This window comes from Ammospiza nelsoni, chromosome 2 (assembly GCF_027579445.1).
Source record: "Ammospiza nelsoni isolate bAmmNel1 chromosome 2, bAmmNel1.pri, whole genome shotgun sequence".
Classification (NCBI taxonomy): Eukaryota; Metazoa; Chordata; class Aves; order Passeriformes; family Passerellidae; genus Ammospiza; species Ammospiza nelsoni.
The window spans coordinates 85,328,049-85,355,488 of NC_080634.1; the positions used below are offsets into that span (position 1 = coordinate 85,328,049).

The 27,440-nt window shown below is 39.4% G+C and overlaps 1 protein-coding gene across 2 annotated transcripts; it reads left to right on the forward strand.

The window, feature by feature from the left end:
- Positions 1–1,406: 1,406 nt before the first annotated feature.
- On the forward strand, positions 1,407–26,775 carry ASMTL (acetylserotonin O-methyltransferase like). Of its 2 annotated transcripts, none has more exons than XM_059466868.1 (13): positions 1,407–1,538; positions 2,513–2,644; positions 4,410–4,457; positions 5,088–5,152; positions 6,155–6,216; positions 8,125–8,233; positions 12,155–12,575; positions 15,471–15,633; positions 17,358–17,542; positions 19,244–19,373; positions 20,463–20,606; positions 21,107–21,229; positions 26,454–26,775. In XM_059466868.1, exons 1-13 carry the CDS (start codon positions 1,446–1,448, stop codon positions 26,666–26,668), a joined length of 1,890 nt encoding a protein of 629 aa, XP_059322851.1. In that variant the 5' UTR covers positions 1,407–1,445; the 3' UTR covers positions 26,669–26,775. The 2 variants fall into 2 exon arrangements, with proteins under 2 accessions (XP_059322851.1, XP_059322849.1); XM_059466866.1 differs by lacking the exon at positions 26,454–26,775 and adding an exon at positions 23,355–26,447.
- The last annotated feature ends 665 nt before the right edge of the window (positions 26,776–27,440 follow it).

Below are 27,440 nucleotides of genomic sequence, written 5' to 3' on the forward strand. Positions count from 1 at the left end.
CTTGGCAATAGAGAAGAGCCTGGCTCTGCAAATGAGACACAGGGTCCATGAGACAGGTGTCAGAAGATCCAAATATGCAATGCAAACTGCTGTTTTAATGACTGGACATATTTTTAATGCTGGAGGATAGATTTCACTTTCTTCCAAGCAAACTGAGAAAGCATGCAGCATCACACTATTTGAAAGCAATCTGAGTTTTTATGACCTTTTTCTACTACTTTTTCACTTAAAAGGCCAAATAGGGGATATTTAAAGTTTGGCGAAAATGCAACAGGTGATGATGAAAATGGAGTCACAGTATCATAGAATGGTACGGGTTGGAAGGGACCTCAAAGATTCTTCCGAATGCCTAACCTAAATTTCCCCTCTTTCAATTTGTACCCATTACTTCTCATCCTATCACTACATGCCATTGTGAAAAGTCTCTCTCTGACTTCCCTGTTTTTGGCCTTCAGGTGCTGAAAGGTTGTTTGAGATCTCCATGAAACCTTCTCCAGGCAGAACAGCCCCAGCTCTCCCAGCCCTCTTCATAGCAGAGGTCCTCCCACTCTGATCGACTTCATGGCCTCCTCTGGACTTGCTCCAAAACTTTCATGTCCTTATGTTAGGGCTCCTTCTGAGCTAAGAAGAAGTGATAACACCTCTTTTCCAAACACTTCATGCCAGCATTAGGGGAGCAAAGGGATGGGATGTTACACATTATGTGAGCACTGGTGAGGCCACCTCTTGAGTAGTGTCAGTTCTCTGCCCCTCCATTCAGGAAGGACATTGAGGTGATGGAGTGGATCCAGATAAGGGGAGTAGAGCTGATGAAGAGTCTGGAGCACAAGTCCTGTGAGGAGCGGCTAAGGGAGCTGGGATTGTTCAGCCTGGAGAAAAGGAGGCTCAGGGGGGACTTTATCACTCCCTGGAACCCCCTGAAAGGAGGCTGTAGCCAGGCAGTGGTTGGCCTCTTCTCCCGGGCAACCAGAAACAGGACAAGAGGAAATGGCCTAAAGCTGTGCCAGGGAAGGTTTAGGTTGGACACAGGGAGGAATCTCTTCACAGATGGGGTGATTGGACACTGGAATGGAATGCCCAAGGAGGAGGTGGAGTCACTATTCTTTGAGGTATTTAAGGAAAAACTGGACTAGTGTCATGGTCTATTGGACTCGATCTCAGAGGTCCTTTCCAATCTGACCGACTCTGCGTTTCAAGGCTGCTGTCAGCTGGTGGGCAGGGGATGACCGGGACACCTGCAACCCTTCCCTTACGGCAGGTTGGCCTCGGAGCCACTCTCCCCACACGCGGCCGCCCCGTGCCGCAGGGATCCGGCCCCGAGGTTCTCCGCCCCGGCCTGACCCGGCTCCGCCCCGCGGCCCCGCCGCCACATAAAGCCGCCGCCGCCTCCTCCCCGCCCCCGAGCAGCGCGGAGCGAAGGCTGAGAGTCGCTGTGCGCCGCCGCCATGGTGTTGAACCCGGTGCTGGGGAAGCTGGTCAGCAAGCGTGTGGTGCTGGCCAGCGCCTCGCCGCGCCGCCAGGAGATCCTCACCAACGTGGTGAGTGCGGCCCGCGGCCGCTGGCCTCGCACGGGCCGGGGGCTGCGGGCGGCGGCTGCTGCCAGCGCCGGCCGGGCCTGCGGGGCCCGACGCCTCCCGTGAGAGCAGTGGGAGGGGAGCGGGGCAGTAAAGGAGATGTGTCCTTTCTGAAATGCACTGGTTAGAGCAAAGGAGGCCATAACCTGTCATTGAGACTGTTCAGCCCCTGCGGAGCAACGTGTGAGCCTCGCTAGGTGGGCTGCGGGAGGCTTTTGAATAGCACTTGGGTATCACCTATCGAACTTAGCTTGCTTAGTATTACCATTCTTAATTCTCCCGATAAATTGAACTAAAGTGGAAGAAATAACTTCAAAATACGGATGTGTGGAGAAGCACCGAGGTTCAGTCATGCACCAAGCTATTAGAAACACAGCATGCCTGCTGAGTGCAGTAAATGTACAGGTGTAACCTAGAGCAAAAAGTTAGAAGAACAGCTGGGTATTGTTTGATTAAACCAATCAGAAACTGTCTGGTTTTGATTTTTGTTTATCATGTGTGTAAGGACACATAAAGTGCAGTAAAGCTCCTATAAGAATGTGCACTACTGTTGCATGAGTGAAGTGCTATTTGTGGATTCAGTTTAAAAAATCAAGTAATATAATCCTTTGTTTATGAAGTATCTAAGTTTATACTGTTAGTTTTTATATGAAAAGAATAATGAAATTACAAATGTGATTAGGTTCTAATAAATATGGGCAAAATCAAATATACACACCAGTTTAAGCTTTCTGCTTGTTTTGTTTTAGATTGCTTGTAAAAGATATGTATGCACTAGACACTGATAGAAGCACTGGGGAGTTTTTTTATGTGTGTTTGGGGGGGAGGTGTATTAACATGTAAAAAGCAGATGTCAAATTTGCTATTTGCTTAAGATGCCTTGGGAGTAGTGTTTAATAATGAGGTCAGATTGACTGCATCACTTTCCTGTGTTACAGGGCCTGCGGTTTGAGGTGGTTCCATCCTGGTTTAAGGAGACACTAGAAAAGTCATCTTTTACAGCCCCTTACGAGTATGCTGTGGAAACAGCAAAACAGAAAGCTCTTGAAGTAGCAAACAGAATGCATTTAGTAAGTTAGTAACTATTATGCAATGAGCTTTTTGTCTTTAGGTGGTGCATGTTACTGGGACTTAATTTACTTGCCCTGCTTAAGTGATCTCTGAGTCCTTTTTCTCCACTGAAGGCTAATGTATGTTTTCCTGTCATTTGTGAAAGATGGTGTCTTGAAATTGCCTAATCAGAAGTCTAATGCCTGCAGTTCAGGCTTTCCACAAAATGAAGTGGCCTGCATCTTTTGTCAGCACCATACCTACTCTTGTATGGGATACATATTCCATATTTTTTTGAACAGTCAGGTATGTGGCTGACCTCATTCCACGTATTTGATGTATTTGTTGGCTGTGGAAACAGACTCCACAGAAAAACACTGATGGGATTCCAGTGCTTTGCAGTAGCTTTCACTGAAGGAATGACAAGAATAGCTCAGGAGTTGAGTATAGTGGTACTGGATGAAAGCAGAAAAAAAATTACTCTTTCTTTGGCCAAAATGTTTTAAAACAGAATTTGTCTATCTAATTTTAAGAAGGCAGAAATTGATACTATTTCAGATTCTGTTAGGTAAGGCATCCATTTTGTATTGTAAATTTTATCAAAACCAGTGATGCAACTTACACTTGCAGTGGTGTTTGACTTATGCCCTTGGCTGTGATCATTGTTTGAACACATAAGGCTCACCAGAGGCTTGCTACATAAGGCTTGCTACCAGAACCTGTTTAAAAGTTGAGCAGATTAAATCTCACAAAATGGACCATAGTATTTTCTTAATAATATAGCTCTGAAAGAGAGGGGTGTTTGCTGATCCTATTCTAGCAGCAGAAAAGGAATGTTGAACACTTTAAATTAACAGTGTTGTCAGATGTCACCATTCTTCAAAGCAAATATTGCATGATCTCCAGTGTAAATTGTTACCCAGTTTTCTGTCAACTACCTTCCAGACAGTGGTACAGCATAGGAGAATGGATTTTAAACCCAACCTCAATAAATTACTTACTTTGGGCTTTCATTGCAAAACACTGTGCTGGTGATAATGCTGGTTCAGTGGATTTCAAAATGTTTCTTCATACAGGAATTAGTAGAACTAATTCTAGATATCATTAAACAGTTTAGAGCGCATCAAGTCTTTGTCTAGAAGAATTGCCTCCCTATAAATGTTTTATTGTAATGGTCACACAGACAGGCTTCATGTCATGCTGTGATAAGTAACAGCAGTATGCCTTGTAATATGCAGGTAAATCAAAACTTAGCTATAAGGACAGGTACTGTTTAAAATCAAGAAAGTTTTACAAGGAATTTTTATATATTGCTGCCTCTCATATGTAAAAAAAAATAGATTGTGTTCCCTTTTAAGGGAAAAACACAAAGTGTAGCTAAAAAATGGGGATTTATTTTTCAGTAAAATTTTGCTTGGAGAAATGATCCTCGAGGGCTGTATTCTCTGGTCTCCAAGTACTAGGCACTTCTTTAAAGGAATTGTTTGCCACCTTGAAGACCAGAATGACTTTTGAGAATGCGCTTTATTTCCTGGATGCTTTTATTCATCAGTAACGTATTTGGACAAATTTGTGGCTTGAGAATGGTGTGCTCAAGCCTCACTTTTATGGTGATACAAATGTGTACTATTTTGCAAAAAGTGCAAAAGGAGAAATAGTGTCTTGCTTACAGGTCAGTGTACAGCCTTGCTTCTAAACCAGTAAACTGCTATTTTCTCACCTTATATCTTAAAAAATTTTGTTCTCTTTCCATCTTCTGACAAATGCCTTCTTATGCTTTTGCAGAAGCATATGAGAACACCTGATGTTGTCATAGGAGCAGACACTATTGTGGTAAGAAGTCTTTAGTGATTTTGCATTATTTTCATTTATGACAAGTGTAGAAAATACTTGTATCTTTAGGTTTAAGTTTGAAAGCTGCCTTCACTGTGAAGTTATATGCATTATGATACCTCTTTTTGGGATGTGTTGATGTGGCTTTTAGGGCTTTTTTTCCCCAACAAGGTAATTTTTGAACTCTTGAGAGCTAGAAGCCTTGCTGTTGGTTTTGGGGACACTAATACTGCCATAAATATTGCCTTGGATCTCCTTATATATAATGGAAATTCTGTTCTCAGGTGGCTTGTCTGTCAGGAAATCCAGATCATGTGAACAGTCCTGTGCTGTGTCTTGTAGGAGGAGGTCACTTTGTATGTGACATCTTCACAGAGACAGTGAACTGTTAAGGACATAAAAAGTTGAATTATCCTTTTGTTTGAAAGGTGCAGCCATTGGAGGGTGGAGTATGGCACTCATGTGCTTGACTCTAAATTACCTGTTGTACCAAAGTATTTGTGCTTCTTGCTCTACTCAATAGACTCACGTTTGAAGCCCTGGCTGAAATCATGATATGAACATCATTTCTGATCTCAGTTTTTGAGAAGTGAGAAAAAGCAGCATACTCACTCTGTTTTTCTGTTTTAGTCTGTGGATGAGCAGATCCTGGAGAAACCAGTTGATAAGCAAGATGCCTACAGGATGCTATCCAGGTCTGTAGTTTTAAGTAAGATATGAAATTTGAAGATGCAGTTTCTCTCCATCACTTAGATTCTCAAAAGGGTTCCACAGAAGGGATACATGCAAATTTTTTGGGGTTTTGTTTGTTGTAAGTTTAGTAGGTCAATCTCTTAATTAGGGATATGAAAAGCACTTAAATATTTAGCTTTTTAGAACTCCAGGAAAAAAGGGAGACAAGATGATGCATCTTTGCATATATCCAAGGTGTCAAGTGAAAATTTTCACACAGTTTCATCTTACAATTTGGTGTGGAATCTCCTGGGGGACAGAGCATGTGAGATGCTTCTGATCTCATCCAGAAATATCCTGCTTAGTCTTTACAAGATTATTCCTTAAATAGTCTCTTCAAAGAGTCACATTCCCTTGCTATTATACATGTGTTGCTTACACAGCAGGTAATAAAGTCCTCACAACTAGTTGGCCACAGTGTGGCACTCTGGAGCCACTACAAGTGAGAGCCCGGGGTAAGGGAATCTGGGCTCTTCCTCTGCACTCTGGCTTGCCATGGGATCTCTGGGGACCAGTCTGGATGAAATGAGAACATATGCTCTAGTTCCCTATTACATGTTTAGTCTGGGTTACTTCACCCAGCTATTTATTGCCACCTTTCAGTGAAGATAGCCCTAACAGTAGAATTTATGCCAACTGGCCTTTTCTAATGCATTTGAAATAGTCACATTTCTGATGTACAGTGAATGAGCTGATACCATGGACTACTCTTATACAAGTGGTATTTCAGAGACTTGAAATGACTGCAGCTTTTGGTAGTTTATGTGATTTTTTCTTTTTTTTTTTTTTTTGTGTTTTGCCATTATCTTTTCAGGAATATTGAAATAAAATTTGTTTCTTTAGGATGCATGTCAGATCCATTGAGTGATACATTAATGAAATGGTCTGCTTCTCAGGCTGTAGCAATATAATCATGTAGAATATTTCATAAGACTGTTGCTTAATGGACATTTTTTGCCCAACAGATTAAATGGGAAAGAGCACAGTGTTTTCACAGGAGTGGCTATTATACACTGCCACAGTAAAGGTATGTGTCATTTTATTACAATTCAGTATTTGTATTAAAAACTACTCTCATGATAGCTTGTACAAGTAAAGAAATGGGATGAAAGTGTTTCATATACAGTCTGAATTGGTTTTGTACTCAAAAACTACCTTATCGAAATAAAAATTAAAGACTCCCCACAAAAGCCAGCCTTCTTCCTGTATTCAGTTTTCACACAGAAGGGAAAGTGACAAGACAATGGAGTTCAGAAGTACTGTCTCTCAAAGCTGTGAGACTAATTGAAAGGCCAGTGTAAGTGGTGGAATATTCTAAATTAAATTCAAGTAAGGTACTGTAAACCGTGAGACTAAGCTGCATGTGATCCATTTCAACTTCATTCTGTGTTGTGCTTAGACCAGTTGAGGCTTAGTACCTCATACTGTTAAGAAGCTGTAGGGAGCAATACTCCAATGTTCCTTATCACATAATGTATAGAGAAAGTGAGTCATTTTTATGGAAACTACCATAAATAGAATTTGAGGAGTGTTTGAAGGGCATTGTCTGTTAATTGTGCCAGTAGTCTTTTAGTAGAGCTTTTGCAGACATTTCACTGGACATAGGCTTTCTGTACACAAATCAACAGTTTTTGACTTTTTCTGGAATGGTTGCTCTTAACTCTTGTAAAACGGAATTAAAGTTAGTATTGCAGTACTGCTAATATGCTAGTACAGTAGAGGGAGAGCTGCTGCAAAAGAAATAAAACATGTTTTATTTCTTTTGCCCACAGCAAAGGGCATGTTCCTGTGAGCAACCCAGCAATGTAAATAACACCTTTAACTTTTTACTCTAGGAAGAAGGTTAAATGCACCCAGCTGTGGTAGTGATACTGTAACAGCACATCTCATTTGAAGTGTACAAATTTGAACTGCATCACAGTCAGATGAATAGCAATATACCTTTATATACCCCAAGAGATGCAATCAATAGAACAGTTTTGTGGAATTACTATAAACTGTATTTACAGTTTATAATTACAATGTGCTTTTTAACTTGCTAAAGATGAATTTTTTTTATTAGAATTTGTTATCAATACTGAAAAATGTGGTAATCTGTCTTCATATGCACCAATTTTCTTACTTTGTTTGAGCTTCACACTATCACTGTTAAAGATTGGTTGGCACTCTTCCTTTGGTCTGTACTGTAGATATTTTTTACTCCTCCTCAAGCATTTCTACTGCTACCAGAACTGTGGTAGCAGGAGATGCTTGGTGTTTATAGAAAAGAGTAGAGAGAGCTAATAATCTGCAATGTGCACACTCATCTGTGCAAGGCCGTTACCTTTTGAACATGTTTTGGAAAAGCCTCTGTCTGCAGTGACAGCAGGGCCACATGCAGCAGGGTCCATACCTAGGTCTGCAGTACTTTATTTCACCTTCCCTCATCCACTTCCAGCTACAGAAGTCTGAAATAATATTGTCATCTCTTCAGAGATGGTAGGAAGGTGACGGTGATGATTCCTGATGGGACTGCTGGATACCCAAGTCTGAAGTACACGTGCAGCTGCGTGTACCCACTTTAATGGCAGCTACATGTTGAACTCTGATATGTTGTTCAGAGTTCTTTGACAACACTCATAAAGTTGAAATGGTGGCTGTAACCTTCTTTGTACTCAGTGCTGGATGTGTGTGCCAGCATCCATAAATATCTTTGTGTAAGCATTGGTAATTTAAGAGTATATTCCACACAGGAAGAGCAGTCTGTTATCTCTGAGACAGGACTGCAGAGGCTGAAAATGCAAAGTCACTGTTTTGAGAAAGTTGAATCCGCTGTCCCTGAAGACATACATCTGTGCAATATATTTAATTTTTCTCAAGCAAAATTGTAAAATTATTAAGAAATACAACCTAGATTTTATGCTCTCTAAACTACAATTCCCGTTTCTTTCTGTAGACAATCAGTTAGAGATGGAAGTCACTGATTTCTATGAAGAGACTAAAGTAAAATTTTCTGAGCTGTCTGAAGAGCTCTTATGGGAGTACATTCACAGTGGAGAGCCAATGTAAGTAAGACCCTGATGCCACCACACAACACTTGAGAATAGTCCTTAGGGTACATTGTTAAGCCAGTGTAAAACATCATTCTGTGTTCTGTGAAATTTTGTTCTGTGTATATGAGAAATGATAGTATGGGTGATGCAAGGGCACTATTATTTTGTTCTTGTGTAAAGCTGTCATTTCTCCAGTGAAAGTGAGCTACCTTTTTAGAACCCTAATGATTTTGAAAAGTGAAGACTTTAAATACTCAGGATTAAGCAAGCACTTGTGCAATGTACAATTATCTTTCTGTTAGCAGAACCATTCAGGGATCTTCAATGCCCAAGACAATGCATAGTTCATTACAAACAGGTGAAAAGAGGTAGTGTTGGATAATCGGGGCATCATGGAACTGTATTGGGAGAAAGCTAGAACTTGGTGTATTTAGTTTATCAAAACCACTGCTCTAATGCAAGGAACACCAGCTTAGTTTTTACTAACCCTTGTGAAAAGTGAACACCCAGTTTGTGTGTGTTACTGTGTCAAAATTGTCCTTCAGTTTATGCGTTTCTGCTACACTGGTAGTATAGTTACTGATCTATATAGGCAACATTTACAAAGGCAATATACCAGACAACAGTTATTCCATGGAAAAAATAGGATGAGAATAGAATGCCTAATTACTGCTCCGAAGATGAAGTTCACTAGATTGCTTTAAAAAAAAAAGTACTTATTTGGAGACAATAAGGGAAAGGAATTTGTTTTCCCTTTGTGTTAGCTGGACCTGCCTGAAGGCATAGTTAGCACTATGGACTGCATATCAGGTGATCTGATGTGAACTTTTGTCCCTGTAGCTTCAATTTTGACCATGTAAGAAATTGTGGTGGTTGTTAAACTCATTTGTGCTATAAAACAATAAAGCCACGCTTTACTGGGGAAAAGAAAGCACTGTGGACTTTGGATATACTTCAATGCTTATGTGTAAATGAGGTGTACTTGGTGAACATGTAAGGTTGACAGCTTATTGAATAGACTGATTTTTTAATTTGATAATATGGAGGGAGTGTTTTGGCAGACTGTAGCTTGTAATAAATTCCTACATAAGTTTTTGGAAGGTGATGTTTGCTATGCTAGTTAGTATGATCTTTAGATTTAGTGAGCCATAAAGTTGCAGTTTGAAGGAGAAATGACCATGGAGTTTTAGGAAGACTGTGAAATTGAAAATTATTTTGGAATATTCAGAGTATTTCCTCTGGAAGCAAATATCTTTAGCAGTACTTTGCTGCACCAAAACGGCTCATGAGCAGTGCTGGGTTGTTCTGTTCATTCTCCTGGAAAAGGAGTGTGTCATCAAGGGTTTCTCAAGGACCACAGGTTCAGAGAATGTATTTTATTATTCTATGAGGCTGAAGCAAATTGATCTTTGTTTCTATAATCCTGTTTATATATGTTCCTATTATGTTTATATAATAGGAAGCAATTGTTCCAACTTTGCAAAGGAACTACTAAGCACAGTGTCCTATAAATTTTGCAAAATTCAGTAAGGAGAAGTATCTCACAGCACTGTTTTTTTGGTTATTTTTGTTCCCTTCTCCATGTCCACTCATACAGGTTACATGATTCTGTGGGTTTTTCTAAACACATAAAAAAACTATTCTATAGGTTTTTCTAAACAAAAAGTGACCATTCCTTTTTTTTTTTTTAATTTACATGGCAAAATAATTTTCTGAAATAATACAAGACTTAATAATCGCATGAAAAAATAAAACAAAAATTACTAGTTCTCTTTAAGGATTAAATTGAGTTATTTTTCTATCAAGAAAAAGTGTACCATATGCAGTAGGGTCCATACCCAGATGTGCAATACTTTATTGCACCTTCCTTCATCCACTTCCAGTTACAGGAGTCTGAAATAATCTAGTCCATCTCTTGAGAGGTGACAGGAAGATGACAGTGATGCTTCTTGATGGGACTGAAGAAGAAAATTGGCATATAATATTTAAGTCAATCACTGGTGACAGAGTAATACTAGAAATACATAGCTGATGTAAAGTATGGGTAAGGAAGGAGGAGAAATTGCTGTCTCAAGGTAGTCTGTGATGAGGCTATAAAACCCCTCAAATTTTGGCTTCAGAAAGATGTTTTGCTTTTTATTTTATTCCTGTTCCTCTTTCTAAGCAAGGATTTTCTCCTTGCAGGCAGTCTCTTTCCTTTTTTTCTGTGTATCTGTAGAAAGAAGGCTGTACCCCAGTAATCCTCACTGTTTTGGGCTTGTATAATGAGTAGACTTTGACCCAGCTTTTTGTTTTGTAATCTTTCCCTTATGAACAACTTTATCTGTCTCTGCTTACAACTGCTAGCCTGAAAACTGATGTGGTTTTAGTAGCTCTCCTCTAATGGCAGTGAAACTAAAGGACTCTACTCCATCTTGTAAGGAGGTGATGACTGAGCCTTCAACTCTACTGCTTCACATTTTACTGTGAAGGAATAAAATGTAGAATATAAAAGTACTTTTCAGGATCCATTCCAGAACATAGTGTTGTAGAAAAATAAATGTGTAGCCATTTCTGTTAATCTTCTTGCTGGGGGTATGATACTGCTGCTTTTGATGGTTATAATGTTTTTTGCCTACCTGTAGGCATATACCAAAATAACTATAACTTCATTGAAAAATGAGAAGGCATTTTAGTCATTATAATAGTCCTAATGAAGTTGATGTAAATCATAAGAACGTTATAAAAGAAAAAATAATTTAAACAATGACAAAGTTATAAGGTAGTGCTGACAATGCAAGATTAAAGGAAAATCCCTATTCCACAATTTATAGCAATTCAGAAAATCCTACTTGCTGGTATACTGATTCCTCTAATTGTTTTAGCATGCTATTTAGAAAGGGAATCCAGACATAAGTACTAAAAATAGAGATGTTTCTGATCAAATGTAAGATGAAAAAATTACTGATAATTTTTTTTGTGTAATGACCTTCTTTCTAAAGCAGTTTGTGTAATTCCATACTACCTTAAGTTAATAGATCTGAGACTGACTGACCTTTGGTTTCTAAGCTTGCTGATGTAGGTTTTCAGATTCTGCTATTATGTAGGAAACATAGTTTTAACTGCCTTGTTCCTTGTATTAGAACAGTAAAATTGTTGGGTCTCCTGCAGCTTATCTGACTTGTACATATTTCCATTCCAATCTGTGGAATTTGCATAATTACACCTAAAGACAAATTAGATTTCCAGGGTTAGTTTCTGTGCATGTACATTCTCGTGCCAAATTACCAGTATTACCATGACATCTGAGAGCAGAGTGTTGTGAACCACAACTCTGTTCTGTCTCAGATGGTTGCACAAGAGATGGATGGATAGGGCTAAATAGAGTAGTGGATCTTATTTGAGTAGGTTGCTCTTTTCCAAGGAAGTCTTGTCTTCCCAATCCTCATTTTAGGTATTCCTATGACTGAGATCTGCAAGATGCTTTCTGTAATAATTTGAGTTCTAAAAGGTCATCTTTATTCAGCTCCTTTGGGACCTAAAGGCTTTCCAGCCTCTTGTGGAATTGGGTGAGGGTCATTATGCATCTGGTGACCCAGTGGCAGTGCTGTTCTTGGTGACACTTTTTGGTTGTTACCTTTTTGGTGCCCACGACTTGGTAACCTATGGCAACACACTGACTGCAGTCACCTGCTGCTTAGGTGACTGTTTCACTTGCTCTGTCTGAAGCATCAAGACGTTTGGCTCCTCACCCTTAATAGAAATTCTGATCCTTATATTTATCTTGTTATTTACAAGTTGAAGTGTTGAGCCTACCTGGTAGATCCAGTCTGCCTGTAACTTAGGTACACTAAACTTCTAGCCTCTGTAGTCCTGGTGTATTATTAGTATTCTGTGATATCTCTGCTCTTAACCTTGATTAGATCTTTGTTGGTTTTGCCTTATCTTCCTCAGGGACAAGGCTGGTGGATATGGTATCCAGGCCCTTGGTGGAATGTTAGTTGAGTATGTCCATGGAGACTTCTTGAATGTGGTGGGATTTCCTCTGAATCACTTCTGCAAAAAGCTGGCAGAATTGTACTATCCACCCTCTAAACATAACATACAACATAAAAAGTATGACTCTATCCCTTCTGTGGACACTTTTGAGAACCTCAGTGATGGAGAATCTTCAAATTTCACAGAGCACAAAGTTGCTAGTAAGTTGGACCACAGTGGGATGCATTCCTCAGGAGCTGCTTACACTTCTGAAAACACTTCTGCTGTCAGAACTGGTTTTACAGTACCTTTGGAAAATCAGAATGGAGTGTCACAGAGTGCACCAAAACTTCCATCCAAAATTCTAGAGCTGATGGATGGTTTTAGAGCTTCAAAGGTAAGGGGGAAAAAAACCTACTCATTACATGGTTGTCTGATGCATTTGTTTCACTGGACTTCAGTATGCAGCAGGTATTGTGAAATATTTCAGCTGGAGAAGAAATGTATTAATAATTAGTAAAAAAGGACCACTGATATTCTGGAGAATCTTAAATAGCAGAAATTTCTGGTGCAGTGCAAACATTGCTGGGTTTGTCCCTTTGTATTTGCTTTTATGTGTTCTATGAAATTTCAGTTACCTATTGGATAATTTTATCCCTTGAGTTGAGAGGGAAAAGAATTTGCAGATTTTTCTTTTTTTACTGATCAGAAGAGCACAACCAAGCTGGAATTATATACTCTTAAAAAAAAAATTAATGTGATTAACTCACCTGACTTAACACTGTGACAAGAATTGTATATATTATATTTCCTTTGTAACTTTTAAGGCTTTGCATTAGAATTCTGTGGAAGATCTTAATTTTTTACTGCCTCTTCAGAATATTAATTTTAATAACGTGTTTCATGTTCTGGATGTGTTTAACTGATAATATCCATGCTGTATCTGATGGAGGCATACTCATAGCAGCTCACAAACAAGGTCACATGCTCTGTGTTTCAGCCAGGCCTGATGAGAAATGCATAGCTGGACATTTTAATTACTTCCAGATTTTCTACATAGTTCCAGTGTGGCAAAGACAATAGTGAAGAAGAGGAAGAAGAAATGAAGAGTGATCCTTCTAATAGGTCACTGGTCTCCAAGTTATTTGTGTTTTAGGAAGATGTGGGAAAAAAGTGCTCAAGTGGCAGTGAAATGCAAACTTGGAGCTAAAGATCCAGCAACTTGGAGATGAATGGAGGGGGGGCACACCAGACAGTGAACAATAGTTTTGCTGAAACAGTGGAGAGTTGTGCTCAGCTCTGGAGGAAGACTGTAGTGTGATCATGTGGTTCTGTGGGTGTGCTGCTTGTAGGCACACAAAACTGTCCTGAGAGGTTTGGAATAAAGTGGCTTTGAGGGTGCTGCATTTGTGAACTTCTTGTGTACCTATGGGGAGTGACATATTTGAATGGGTGAGATGATGCTTAGCATTTCTTCCATTTAAGTAAAAACAAATATGGATAATCATCAGAGTGTGGCTGTATATTACTTATACTGTTCACAGTGATGTGATGCTGAATAGTTTCGTGCAGTGAAAGACAGTGGAAGCTGGAAATAAAAGAAAGAACTTTACTTTCTCACTACTCCTGTGTAAAGTCATAGTGTGAAGTACTGAATCACATGTTGAACTTGTGGGATTTTTTTCCCACTAAATGGATCTTTGTAAAATTAATTACCAGTAGTGATGCATTGCAATCTGACAAAACTCATCATGTTTCCATTTGCAGAATAGGTATAAGTATACAAAAGCATTTATTTCCACCAAAACTCTCAAGTTTTTTTCATTTTGATTCTTGGGTGTCGCTTCAAGAACTTTATAAAGTGAGTAAAGTCTCCCACAGGTGAAGGCATTGCTGTCTATTTCCCTGTGAACCACTCTGTTTAGAACAGGAGGAGATCAGGGTTAAATACCTGCACGTTAAAAAACTTTGACGTTCCAAAATTTACATGGTCTGATCTGTACTCATATCTTTTACGTTTTTTCTTCTTTAATTCCTTTTTTATTTTTTTTTGACTGAGAATTACTGAATGGGTTGGTCAGCCAAGTTTTCTGCCTTATCTTCTCACCTTCTTTTTCCTGTTCTAATGGTTTCCAGTTGGTATGAGTCCAAAGACTGGGCAGGTCTCAGAAGCCATCTGGTTGTAAACTAGGTGTAATTGGCTCAGTATTGTGAAAGCCTGAATTATAATAAATCCCAGCAATATGTTCTTATTAAGGTTGTTATAAAATAGAATAAAAAGATGTGAAGGTTATAGAATATAAATACATGCAGTAGCAGACCTACCTCTCAAAGTTAATCTTTTTCTCCCTTTAATTTTTATTAAACAGAATGTCAAGGCCCTTCTTTCCTTAATTACCTTTAGATTTAAATTTCATTATAGTTGCTTGCAATTGTAAAGAAGTGGATTCTGTGATTGCTGCATTTGCCTCCACTATTGTGCTCTCCGCAAGTTCCTTGATTTTAGGTGTTTTACCTGCTTCAGAATACAGAACCTGTAGAATTGCAAATTAATTTTGAATGGAGAGCTATATATTACTATTTTTAATTAATTTTACTCTCTGGTTTGGTTAGCATATCTTGAAAAAAGTTCAGCTAAGGTTTTCAATTTAAGGCAGCCATTACCCATGACTTTTTCTTCACCATGAAGCACTAGCTGTTCTTTTGTCCCCATGTGTACACATCCTGGTAAGGTGTGCTTGTAGTACAGTCGTCCTATGAAGTCTTACTCTTTTTGTTCTTAATCTTTTAGAGTTTTTTCCTTAATTTTGATAAAATAAAGACTTGTATTGTAGCAACTGAAGCTGTTACACTATCTTGGTGGAGACTTTTGAGTTCCTTATGCTTTGGTATCAAATTTAATTTTTCATTTTTTAATAACAATTTTTATTATCAAATTTTGGTATTGGTTCATATGCTTAAGAATGTTCCATTACGTCAAACAGCCATACAGATGGGGAAGTGCTGAATATATAAATAAAGTGGGTCTTCATACACAATTTTTAGGCTGCATTCCAGAATACCGTGAGTTCCCTTCTCTCCCAAACATCATTGTTAAAAGTTCTGTTACTTAGCCAAGATACTGAAACCCTCTGAGAAGGAAGGGAGCAATTTTTAGGAGGTTTGTGAAATTGTGTTGCAGTAGTTTAACAGTAGTTGTGTAGAATAATTGTAGGCAAACAATATAATTCTTCTGTTTTCTGATTTCAGTCTTTTAAACACAGCATGATAACAATTTTTTACCTACACATAGGCTCTGTTTGTAGCCTCTAAGCTGAAGATATTTGATCATCTGAAACATAAAGGTCCAACGAAGGCTGTGGACATTGCAAAAGATGTTGGAGCCTCTGTATGTGGAACTGAAAGACTCCTTGATGCATGTGCTTCTCTTGGATTACTGGAGAAAACACCACAAGGTGATTAATTTACCCTCTGTGCAACTGTATATACTAAAAGACAGGACTGGAAGAGATGCTTTTAAGGTCACAGGTTCTGACTTGAATATTGTGGGTAACTTGGATTTGGGGCAGAGGGAATGGATTCCTTTGCTTCATTATTAGTAGCTGGAACTGTTTCATGTGGTGGAAGGCTTTATGTAATTAACACATTCAAGTCTCCCGTATGGAAACCTTAGATTGTTTTTGCTCTCTGTACATAATGCTGACCAGATTTCTAAGAAAAGATTGCATGGACAGTCCCAGGGAACAGTGTAATAGCTCAGATCTGTACTTGAGTCACAGCAACCCCATGCAGCACTACAGGCTGGGGGTAAGGTGGCTGGAAAGCTGCCCAGTGGAAAAGGACCTGGTGGTGTTGAAGAGCAGCTGAACATGAGCCAGCAGTGCCCAGGTGCCCAGTGAGCATCCTGGCCTCTATCAGCAGTGGTGTGGCCAGCAGGGGCAGGGCAGTGACTGCGCCCCTGTGCTCAGCACTGGTGAGGCCACAGCTTGAATCCTGTGCTCAGTTTTGAGCCCCTGATGACAAGAAAGACACTGAGGTGCTGCAGTGTGTCCAGAGAAGGGTAATGGAGCTGATGAAGGGTCTGCAGTGTAAGTCTGGTGAGGAGTGCCTGAGGAAGCTTAGGGAATGTTAAACATAAAGCAAAGGAGGGTCAGAAGAGACCTTATTGTTCTCCACAACTATGTGTGAGGATGTAGCCAGGTGGGAGATGGTCTCTTTTTACAAGTACCTAACAGCAGAATAAGAGGAAACAGCCTCAAGGTATGCCAGGGGAGATTTAGATTGAATATTAGGAAAAATTTCTTCCCTGAAAGGATGGCCAAGCATTGGAACAGGCTGCCCAGGGAAGTGGCTGCCTCACCATCCCTGGAGGTATTCAAAAGGTATGTAGATGTACTTGGGAACCTGGTTAAGTGGTGAACTTAACAGTGCTGGGTTAAAGGTTGTACTTGATAACCTTAGAAGGCTTTTCCATTGAAGTGATTCTGTGTTTCTATCTAAACTGATTGTCAAATTCCATTTCCTGCTGCAGCAGTGCCATCAGTCTTCAGCAGAGGATCAGGCTTTTAATGGGGAGAATTCTGCAATCTGTCCCTCTTTGTGGACAACAACTTACTGGAACAGTCCATGAATGTGTATGTAAATGAGGGAGTCAGTATTAGCATTAACTTTTTCAATCAACACTATGTGGTTCTAAGTTTGCATGTGTATCATTTACATAGTAAGACTTGAAATAATTAGGTGTAAAGAAAAGAAAATAAAGGAGTCTTTTTAACTCTGTTAGAGGACAAGACAAATGAAAAAGACCCAAAGACAAAATGGAGAAAGCTTAAATTCAGGAAAGAAGCAGTCATAATCTAAACAAAAATAGTCAATAATGAGCAACATCTAATACTGTCCCTTGAATATTAGGTATCTAACTGAGGTACTCTGGTTTAAAATAAAAAATAAATCAGTGTGTATCTACATTTTCCAGCATCTAAATTCTTTTTTGAAATAAAGTACTTGCTCCTTTAAAAATAACAAGATTTTCAGAATTAATTTTTGTGCAAAATTTTTAGTAATAGATCATAAAATCAGGATTACTAGTTATTTACGCAGGGAAACATGCCTTCAGATTTTAAACAAGAGTTGCAAAGTACTGAAACAAAGCTGGTTACAACTGTGTTCTTCCCATAAGGTTACAGTAATACAGACTCAGCAAATACCTACCTGACCTCAGATGGTAAATACTCACTTCATGGCTACATTATCCATTCTAATGACCACCTTTGGCCTCTCTTCACAAACTTGGAGTTTGCTGTCAAAGAAGGGAGCAGGCAGAATCATCGAGCCTTTGGAAAGAAAGCAGATGATCTATTTAAGGTAATATAAACTCTTACTACTATCAAAACTAGCTGTGAGGAGCCCAGAACTGCTCTAGGGACAAATGGAGATAGAGATGTCTGAAGAAAAATTGTCAGTCTCAGAAATGGTAGAGAAACAATGCAATTCACCAGTCCCAGGCTTCTGTTACCTTCAACTTTAGGCTGTGAAGTAGTGGAGCAATCACAGAATATATTGGGAGATTTGAGTGCTGACAAAAATTCTCCAGATGAAGTGTTGCCCATCCCACTGACACTTGGAACAACCTCTGGGCCTGATGAATTGACATTTGTGTCCCTTTTATAATACCAGATAGTACCTTACCACACATGTACTCCTTCCATATTGGATACCAGTCAGTTGATAGTGATGTGCATCCAGTTTAGGCTGTGCTGTGTAGTCAAAGCTGGTTCATGTTGATGCAGTGGAGAAGGGATCTAATCTCCTTTATGAAGTTTTTTAGTTTTGTATAAGCTTCAAGCTGATATCTATTACTGATAAAATTGTAATCCTTCTGCTTTCTGTTTCAATCTGTGGTAATCCTTTCCCAATGCTAGCCCAAGTGGATGTGATCAGGCTGGAGAATCACTTAGGGGTATTACTAGCCTAACTTGTCATTTACTCATCTGGTGAAGAGGTTGAGAGGCATAAATATTTGTGTCTGTGTAAGCAGAGAGCTGGTAGTGTGAGCAGGAGAATGTCTTGGACAGCACTGCTGGCTTAAATTGTACTTCAGACTACATCCTGAGGTCCTTGATTTGTATTAAACTTCAAGATGGTGATGAAGGCAGTCTCCTGAAGGAGATGTCTGCATCCCTCATGCATTGTCAATGGAACAAAATAAGGACTTCTGGAGACTTAAAAGCTCTGCCAGCTTCATGTTATTACTTAAATAACTGGAGGACAAAAATTCCATTGGAAATCATTCAAAGGATCTTTAAAGGGAATTAAGATACTTTGCTTTAAGATAGCTGTTGGAGTAGATTTCTAAATTTATATACAAATTAAGTGGTTTAATTAACCACTGGAGCTTATCCTTTGTTAAATCTGGGTTATCAACTTTGCTTGGGTGATGCTTGTGTTCAGTTTGGACCTGGGCTCCATATGTGTATAGGATGGTGTGCCTGAGCAGAATCTATGGGCTGCCTGTGGCACTATGCACACCACAGCCTGGAGATGCTGCCACTTCATGGTAGTTGCAAAGCCAGGAATAACTGGTGAAATCTGCATAAAGGTGAAAGGTAAAGGGATTTGTGTGTTTGTGTCCTTGAAAAGGTAAAGGCATGAGATTCTGCTACTGAATGCTTGTTTGTTCCCTAATAAAAAAAAAAAAAAAACCAGAATGATCTTTAGCATTTCTGATTTATGGTATGGCCCAATTATCTAGTTATTTTTCCATCATGGGAGAATACATGTTTGAGTGAAATGAAAGCAATTTGTGAGGGTATCAAGAAGGAGCACTTTTTCTTTCATTCTCCTAAATCTGTCCTTTCAAGGTGTCTGTGTGATCAGAATTCTCGAGAGGATGCAAAAATCTGCTTATCACTACAGCAAAGGATTTGGATGAGCAAATAGTCAGTGGCATTTTTAATGGACCTTTTCATTTTGGGAATTCTAATGTTCACCTACTGCCTTGGTTGTACATAGTTTTAATTAACCCTGAAAATAAACCTTAATTATGCTGCTTTTCCCCCTTTTTAGGACTATTATCACAGCCAGGAAGTAAAGCAACGTTTTATGGCTGCCATGCACAGCATTGCTCACCTGACAGCAAGAGATGTGGCTACAGCATTTGATCTTTCACAGTTTAAATCTGCTTGTGATTTAGGAGGTATTGCTTGTAATTGAACTTGTATACAATAAAGGGAAAAGTTTGATTTCAGTTCTGCATTTTATTACTTAAAAGACATGTATTTCTTCACTAGAGCAGTAGTAATATTATCTACTGTTGTTTTTCTGATACTGCAATGTCAGGATAAAAGAGCAGTGCAGGTAATTGAAAGCAGAGTTACCTAAATGATATTAGAATAGCTTAAGACAAGTAAATGTTTGTTTCAATCAGTTACATGGCTCAAGGCTGAAAGTAAGATAGTGGCTCAGGTGATACAGCATTGAGGTGAGAGTGCCATTTTCAGCAGTGTTGTTGCTCTCCTTAGGCACATCCAGGATCTCCAAAAGTAATGCAAGTAGTGAACCACCACTACTGGGGTGTCAGACTTGAAACACTGCACTGCTAAAACAAAAGTTTGATTCTTTTCTAATGGATTTGTTTTGTGTATTGTTGTAGTTATTAATATCTAATATGTCCATCAATATGTTGAAGACCAGTGATATACCTGAAGAAACTCTGCTTTTTAGCATTCCCTTTTTTTTATAGGAAACCCTGTGCTTGGAGCTGCACAGAGGAAGTGTTATTATATAGGGAAAGATCCATTGAAGGAAGAATAATTTATTAAGTGCCTGAGGAGGTGGACAGTATCTCAGAGGAATTAACCCAGTATTGGTACAGCTGTTGCCGCTTGTGTAGAGACTCCAGAACTTCACAATCTTTACTATGCTGGAGAGTGTCAAATTTCATATATCAGTGCTTTGTAAATGTTAAACAGTTACAGGTGTTCTTCTTCAGCAAATAGAAGTATTTGCCTTTTCATTTACATTTTGATACTCCCCAGAAAAACCCTGAGGTACTGATATCAAAGGTCACATTTGCAATTCTGTGTCAGTAAGGAGTCATGCCTGCATTCCACAACCTTTAAAACCTTGCTCTATCAACCAGGAAGTCTTGTTCGTTGTTGAGCTGTCTGTCTCTGGTTCTGATTGGATGCCTCTGTTTCACAATGTTATATACAGCCTTGTCTTTAAAAATGTCTGCAAATTCTGGGAGAAAATAACTGAATTAACTTCTTTAAACTCTTAACAGGTTGCACTGGAGCTCTGGCTTATGAATTAGTACAAGTATACCCAAATCTCAAGGTCACAGTATTCGACCTTCCAGAAGTCATTGCAAACACCTCTTACTTTCAGCCTTCAGGACAGCACACTGCTCCAGTAACATTTGTGTCAGGTAAATGTAGCACATGATCATTTTTCTGGTTTCTCTTGTCCTTGAGCACAAACAGGCTCTTTTGCTGCTGCTGCAACCCCAAACATATCTTAGTACAAGGCAGTATAGGTTCACCCAGGCTAAATGGGGACATAGTATTTTTCAAGACTGTGGGGATAAAAAAATGCTTGGAGAATGTGGCTAAGTAGGTATGAATTAGTAAGTTTTTTAATACCACTGGAAGCAAAAGCTACATGTGCTTGTCTGAGGTATTTAATTTCTAGACAAGTTCAAAATGGTGATTACAAAGAACTTTGTCTCCTTCCTTGCTTTATGTTTACTCTCCAGTGTTTTGTTAGAGAATTCTCGCCTATGATCTGCTCTTTAACTACACTTTCCTTATCTGCAAATCAGGGCATACTGTACCTGTTCATTCTTGTTACTTTTGTACTCTGCTGAAGTGCCTTGTTTTTGCAGTATGTACTCTGTGGTTTCTGTAGGAATGTACTGTTTTCCAACAGGTGACTTCTTCAAGGATAATCTTCCAGAAGCAGATCTTTACATCCTTTCACGTGTTCTTCATGACTGGCCTGATGAAAAGATACACGTGCTGTTAAGCAAGATATCAGCTGTTTGCAAACCAGGTATGTTTTATTATCTTGTGAACTTCAAGGTGCATGTTAATGTACCTTTAATGAGCACTGAGTAATGCTTTTCTAGTATGAACTTAGGATATTTTTTGTTCAGTCATAGTAGCTTTTGCCTGAATGTGTAGGCTTGCATTATGATACCTACTAATAAAAAGAAGGAAACAAACCTGCAAATAAAACTATATATAATAAGCTTTTACTATAGTTGCAGGCTTCACATGCAACTGTATCATATCCCCTGTCTCTGTCATGCCCAGACTTTCTTCCTAAGCCCTGTATCATCAATTAATTAAGCATGTGCTTATTTCTATACATAAAATTAGCCTAACTGAAGTTCCTTTGGGTAAATCAAGCAGCAGCAGTTTGTTTTGCTGTTGTTTTGCTATCTCAGTAGTGTCCAGAATATGGTAAACTGGCTGAAGTTCAGTACTACTTTATGCACACATACCCTGAGAAATATGCAGCCTTTTTGACTTTCTACTGCATTTGAATCATAGAATCATTAGAGTATCTCAAGTTGGAAGTGACCCATAAGGATTATCAAATTGAACTCCTTGCTTCTTGAAGGCTTAACTAAAACTAGTTCATATGACTAAGAACATCATCCAGATGGTCCTTGAACTCCAGCAGGTTTGGTGCTGTGACCAATTCCCTAGGGAGCCTGTTTAAGTGCCTGCCACCCTCTGGGTGGAAAATCTTTTCCAAATGTCCAGTCTGAACTTTTCCTGATGCTTCATTGCATTTCCTTGTGTGCTGTCACTGGTTCACCAGAGAGGGGAGATCAGTACCTTCCCCTCTATTGCTCCCTTTGAGGAAGTTGTCCATGGTGATGAAGTCACACTTCAGCCCTCTGTTCTCCAGTCTGAACAGATCAGGGGACCTCAGCTGCACCTCATGAATCTTGATCTCACGGCCCTTCACCATCGTGGTCGCATACACTGAGGCACCCAAAATTACACACAGAATCAAAGAATATGCTGGGTTGAAAGGGGCCCATCAGGATCCTCAAGTCCAACCTCTAGCCATATGCAGGATGCCCCAGGGGTCACACCGTGTGCCTGAGAACATTGCCCAAACACCCCTTGAACTCAGGCAGTCTTGGTGCTGTGATCACTTCCTGGGGAGCCTGTTCCAGTGCCCAGCCATCCTCTGGATGAAAACCCTTTTCCTGATACCCAAACTAAACCTCCCCTGACCCAGTTTCATGCTGTTTCCTTGAGTCATGTCACTGATCACAAGAGTGAAAAGATCAGTACTTGTCCTCCATTACCCCTTGTGAGGATGTTGAGGACCATCAATCTACTCCAGGCTGAACAAAGCAAGTGACCTCAGCTGCTCCTTATAAGGCTTGCCCTGGAGACCCTTCACCATCTTTGCAGCCCTCATTTGGATGGTCTCTAATAGCCTAATATGTGTGTGTGTATATATATATATATATGTATATATATACACACATATATATATATGTTTTATATTGTGGTGCCCAAAACTGCCCACAGTACTCAGGGCAAGGCTGTACCAGCACAGAGTAGAGTGAGACAATCACCTGTTTAGTGATCATCTGACTAAATCACAGAATTTAGTGATCCTGTGCTTGGATGCACCCCAGAACATGGCTGTCCCTTTAGACTGCCAAGGCACACTGCTGACTCATATTCAGGCAGCATTAAAGATCAAAGAAAACAAAAAGCAGAAAAGCCTGATTCCTTAATGCAAGTGTAGGTCTGACATTTGTTTCAGAGGAGAGGATGCAAAATAAGATCTAGCCCATTAGCTATAATCCTGATGATAAATTGTGAAAGAAAATTTTGGGTGACTGTCTTAATCTTATGCAAAGTTTGACAGATGCTTGCAGGAGTTCAGTTCAAATGAAAGCAAGGCTGAGTTTAAGAGCATAGGCAGGAAGTGATCTGAACTTCTGGAGACAGTGCTCTAAACACTCCCTTGTTTTTAACAATTAAATGGTAGCTTCCAGGAAGAGATAGCTGAAAGTAAATTTTCACTGATTTCCACTGAAGACCATTAAAATCAGTCTGAGGGAACCTCTGTAATTGTCTCTGAAAAAGCACTTTAAAGTTGAGCTGACACAGAACCACTTTTGGTTGTTTTGGAAATGCAGGAAGTGCCTTGCTAGTGGCAGAAACTGTGCTTGATGAACAGAAGACGCACCCTTCAATAGCTGTGCTACAATCCCTCAGTATGACTGAAGGCAAGCAGAGAAGCAGCTCAGAATATAAACAGCTACTGGAGAAATACGGATTCACAGACGTACAAATTAAGATCACAGGAAACTTACTAGATGCTGTTCTGTGCTTCAAGAAGAATCTGTCACTGTAGTGTGCCCACAACCAATCTGGAATGCTGAATTTTCTCCCCTTGTGCAATATACCCATTATCAACCAACTTGTTTTGGCAGCTGAGGATCATTTTGGCCCTTTGTCTGAAGCATAGCTGTTACAGCCCCTGGATACAAGCTGGAGTGCAGCTTCTGCCAGAGTGAATTCTGTGCATTTTAAAAAGTGTCTGGGGCAGGCTGAAACACCTGCATGTGAAATACCTTAATGTCCAGTTCTTCTGTATACTGTATTAAGCTTAGACTTGGCATAGCTGTGTATAGCATGTCAGGTTAAAACTGCAAACTAGTACTGAGCTACATCAATGTCTTAGTTTTCTTGGGCCATAAAATTAAAGAGAGTTCTCCTTCTGCAGTGTATTCAGTGGTTACTACTAATTTTTATCAAAAATAAAAAAATTAATATTGTACCATCTGCTTGAATTTGGGGATGATAGTCCTCTTTTTCACTGCTGTGTGGGACTTTGCTCAAAAACATCTCATATGTAGTCTTTTAAAGCACTTCTTCTACAAGCAAAAGTGAAAACGGAACAAACCTCAAACATGCTCCTACAATAGCTGTAGTGACACAGAGGAACTTCAGCAGCCTCTGGCCTCCAGCCACAGTATGTACCTGCACAGGGTGCAGCTGAGAGCTGTTCATATTTCATGCTGCCACTTCTGGGGTTTTCTGAATATGGTTGAATAGCCATATTTGCTTTCTGTCTCATTAACTGAGATGAGTTTTAGGATTTATATATAAAACCTTGTATGAAAATTTTAAAAAATAAAAGTTTCTTCATGCTTCAATCTTTAATTGGAGAACTGCATACTGTATCCCATCTCTTCAAGTAATTTGTCACAAATGTCACCTCTGCTAGTGTTTATTTCTTTCCTGATACTTCATTGATTTTTATTTTTTCTTTTCAAAGTGTAATGGAAGCCTTTCTGGAAACTAAAGTTACACTTTCAAACTAGCTTGCTTTCTATCATTTGTGAGGTTTTTGCCTGTTGCTTGTACAGCAGTAGTCCCAATAAACCAGTGTGCAAGAGGCTGTGCCAGTACTGAATTACCAACCTCAGCAACTTAGAGAGGGTTAATGAGGAAGGTTAAGTCATCTGCCCGGATGTTAATCAGGAGTTACTTTGCTCCTTGGCCAATGGGTAAAGAGAAAGTGCCACAGTGGCTGACCTCATTAGGAGAAACAGGCTTCCTACAGAGCATTTCAGGTGTACAAAATCAGGGAAATGTCAGACTTTGCCACATTGGGGTTTTTAATTCTTAGCAGAAGGTTTCTATGAATGGAATTTTGACTGATCTTATCTCTGCAGACATTAAAATAGATAATGCCAAATATTCAAATGAATAAATTTAAAATGTTTCTTTTCCACAATGACATGAAGCTTGCTTTCAGCTTAACAGGTTTGTATGTTGAGAGAGACTCATTCTGGCAATCAGATGTGTCTTATCTCATACTTACTCATGAAGTTCATAATGCTGTTCCTTAAGCTGCTTTAAGCTGTTTGAGTCAGAAACAATCAAATCCTAACATTGGTACACCTGTAACTGTTACAGACTTTAAAACTGTGCCCCTAAGTACTATGTCTCTGACTGTAAAATTAGAATAGAATGTGTTTGGCTACCACCCAGCCTTCATTTACTCTGTGATTAATGCACAGCACTAAGCATTAGTCCCTTGGGCATGCTGTCTGTGGTCATGTACCGCAGCTTTGCGCTCTCAGGATAATTAAGTGTTGGAGCAGATGATCCAGGGAGGTTGTGGAGTCTCTGTCCTTGGAGGCTTCCATGTGTGAAGCCAGTCCTGAAGAAGCTGAGCTGATTGCAGAGCTGCTCTGCTCTAAGTGGGAGGCTGGACTAGAGATCTCCTGTGGTCTGTTTCAGGCTCAGGTGCTCTACAATCATGTGATGCAGCCCAGTCACCTGAGGAATTATAAGCTCATCTTACTAATACACAAATTAAGTTTTTCAGCTCCTCTGAATATCTTTTGCTGACTGGTAGAAGGAGTGAATTTAATAGTCTAACACTGAAAAGATTCTAAGCAATGTACATAACTGAGGAAAATTTTCCTGACATGAAGAATGAGGGGGGTTAAGTTTTAAAATGTTATGATGATTATTGAATGTCTGAGCTGTACAAGTTGGAATGGCTCTGAGGAGATTGTCTTAAAGGTCAGAAAGGTATGAATGTTATGCTGCACTTCATAATAAAATCACTCTGAGCTTCTATTTTGATCTCAGTTGGTGTCAGGCCAAAGGCAAGTGTGTATCGCAATGATTTGGTCTGTAGCCCTCTCTTAGCTTCCCTTTCCCCTCACACATCTGAATATGGAGAAGAAGACTCTGTAAATCAGATCATTTAAGTTCTGCTTTCATCTTTAGATCAGTCCCACCACAAAGAATTCAGTTTCTACAGAAATAATGTACAGAATGTATTGAACAGAAACATTGACTTCTCCTCTGCTTCTGTAATGCTTGCCATCCACTCTTCTCTCTGCTTGGCATCATTTCAACATGAGTGTGAAGCAGCAGTAAATCCCAAAGAGATGCAACTCTATTCCTGTCTTACTGTTTCCTATAGTCCTCATGCCAAGTCTACAGAAGTCATCCCCTTTTCCCCTGAAAACAGACGTGACTTGACTTGTGAGTGTTTGATCACTCCATACTGAGAAAGGGAATTTCCTGGGGTTTGTGAGAAGAGTGGATTATTCCTTTAATAGTGGATTAGTCATTTAATAGGAGAGAAAATCCATAAATGATAAAGGAATTCACCCAGGTCTTGTAGTTTGCACCCTTCTGTATGGCAGCAGAAATTTTCTTGCCTGATAATGGATTAGAACTGTTGCATGTGTTTCTTTTTAAATTAGGCTGTGCAATTTTGCTGGCTGAAATGGTGTTGGATGATGAAAAGAAGAACAGGAGCACAGCTCTGCTGCAGTCTTTGAACATGCTTGTGCAGACAGAGGGAAAGGAGAGAAGTGGCTCTGAATATCAAGCTTTGCTGGAACAACATGGATTCAAAAATGTCAAAATCAGAATAACAGGAAATTTGTTAGATGTCATTCTCTGTGTTAAGACTTAGAAAAAAATGTAGTCTGGATGTCTTATACTTGTGTTTGATATTTTGTAATTATCCAAATACATTCTCAACTTCCCATCAATACCATAAAAAAGAAATGTATTAAGAAATGCCATCTTTGTGGTACTACTTTTTAAAAGTTTATTACATTTAGTTTAGACTTCAACAGAATGATGCCAGGAGATTCTGTTGCTGCACAACACGTGTAGGACACAAATGGTGTCATCAGCCCAAGGGCAGTATTCACACTGCTGAGAAGTCACTTTCTTCATACTTGGTGCAGTTAGAATAGCGGAGTTTTTAGACCAGCGCACATTGCTTTGCCGCTGTTCCAGGAGGTTAATGTTGGTATAATTTTAATGATCCATCACCATCCACTTTAGTCTCATTTTATATTGCACCCTCTACTGTAAATAAACACACTCTAATCAACTCTGGAAACTGCTACTGCAGTGGTGTAAGATTGGAAACAAGAACTGGAGCAGCAGCTTCCTGAGAGAGTCAAGATGGACTGCTCTGCTTTGAGAGAGGCTTCCAAAAAAAGGCAGTTATATAAAAGCACAAGTTTCCTCTGTGATTGTAATTTGATATTAAATCTGAGGGCACCAAGTTTGTTTCAAGAACATCATCCTACACCTTTTTAGACCTTCTTAATTTGTGAGTTCTTATAAAAGTGGATAGCAGAATATGAGATGAGGAAAAAAAAAGGTGAAGAAACAGAAGAAAAGCATGGTGATGGAGAAAAAAGGATTTCCCCCTGTCATGTGCAGGTGAG

Excerpts from the sequence above, each read along its gene's own strand:
- ASMTL (XM_059466866.1), top strand. The coding sequence starts at position 1,446 with ATGGTGTTGAACCCGGTGCTGGGGAAGCTGGTCAGCAAGCGTGTGGTG. Across the intron at positions 12,576-15,470 it reads ATGGTTTTAGAGCTTCAAAG|GCTCTGTTTGTAGCCTCTAA; the intron begins GTAAGGGGGAAA and ends ACCTACACATAG. Across the intron at positions 21,230-23,354 it reads ATCAGCTGTTTGCAAACCAG|GAAGTGCCTTGCTAGTGGCA; the intron begins GTATGTTTTATT and ends TTGGAAATGCAG.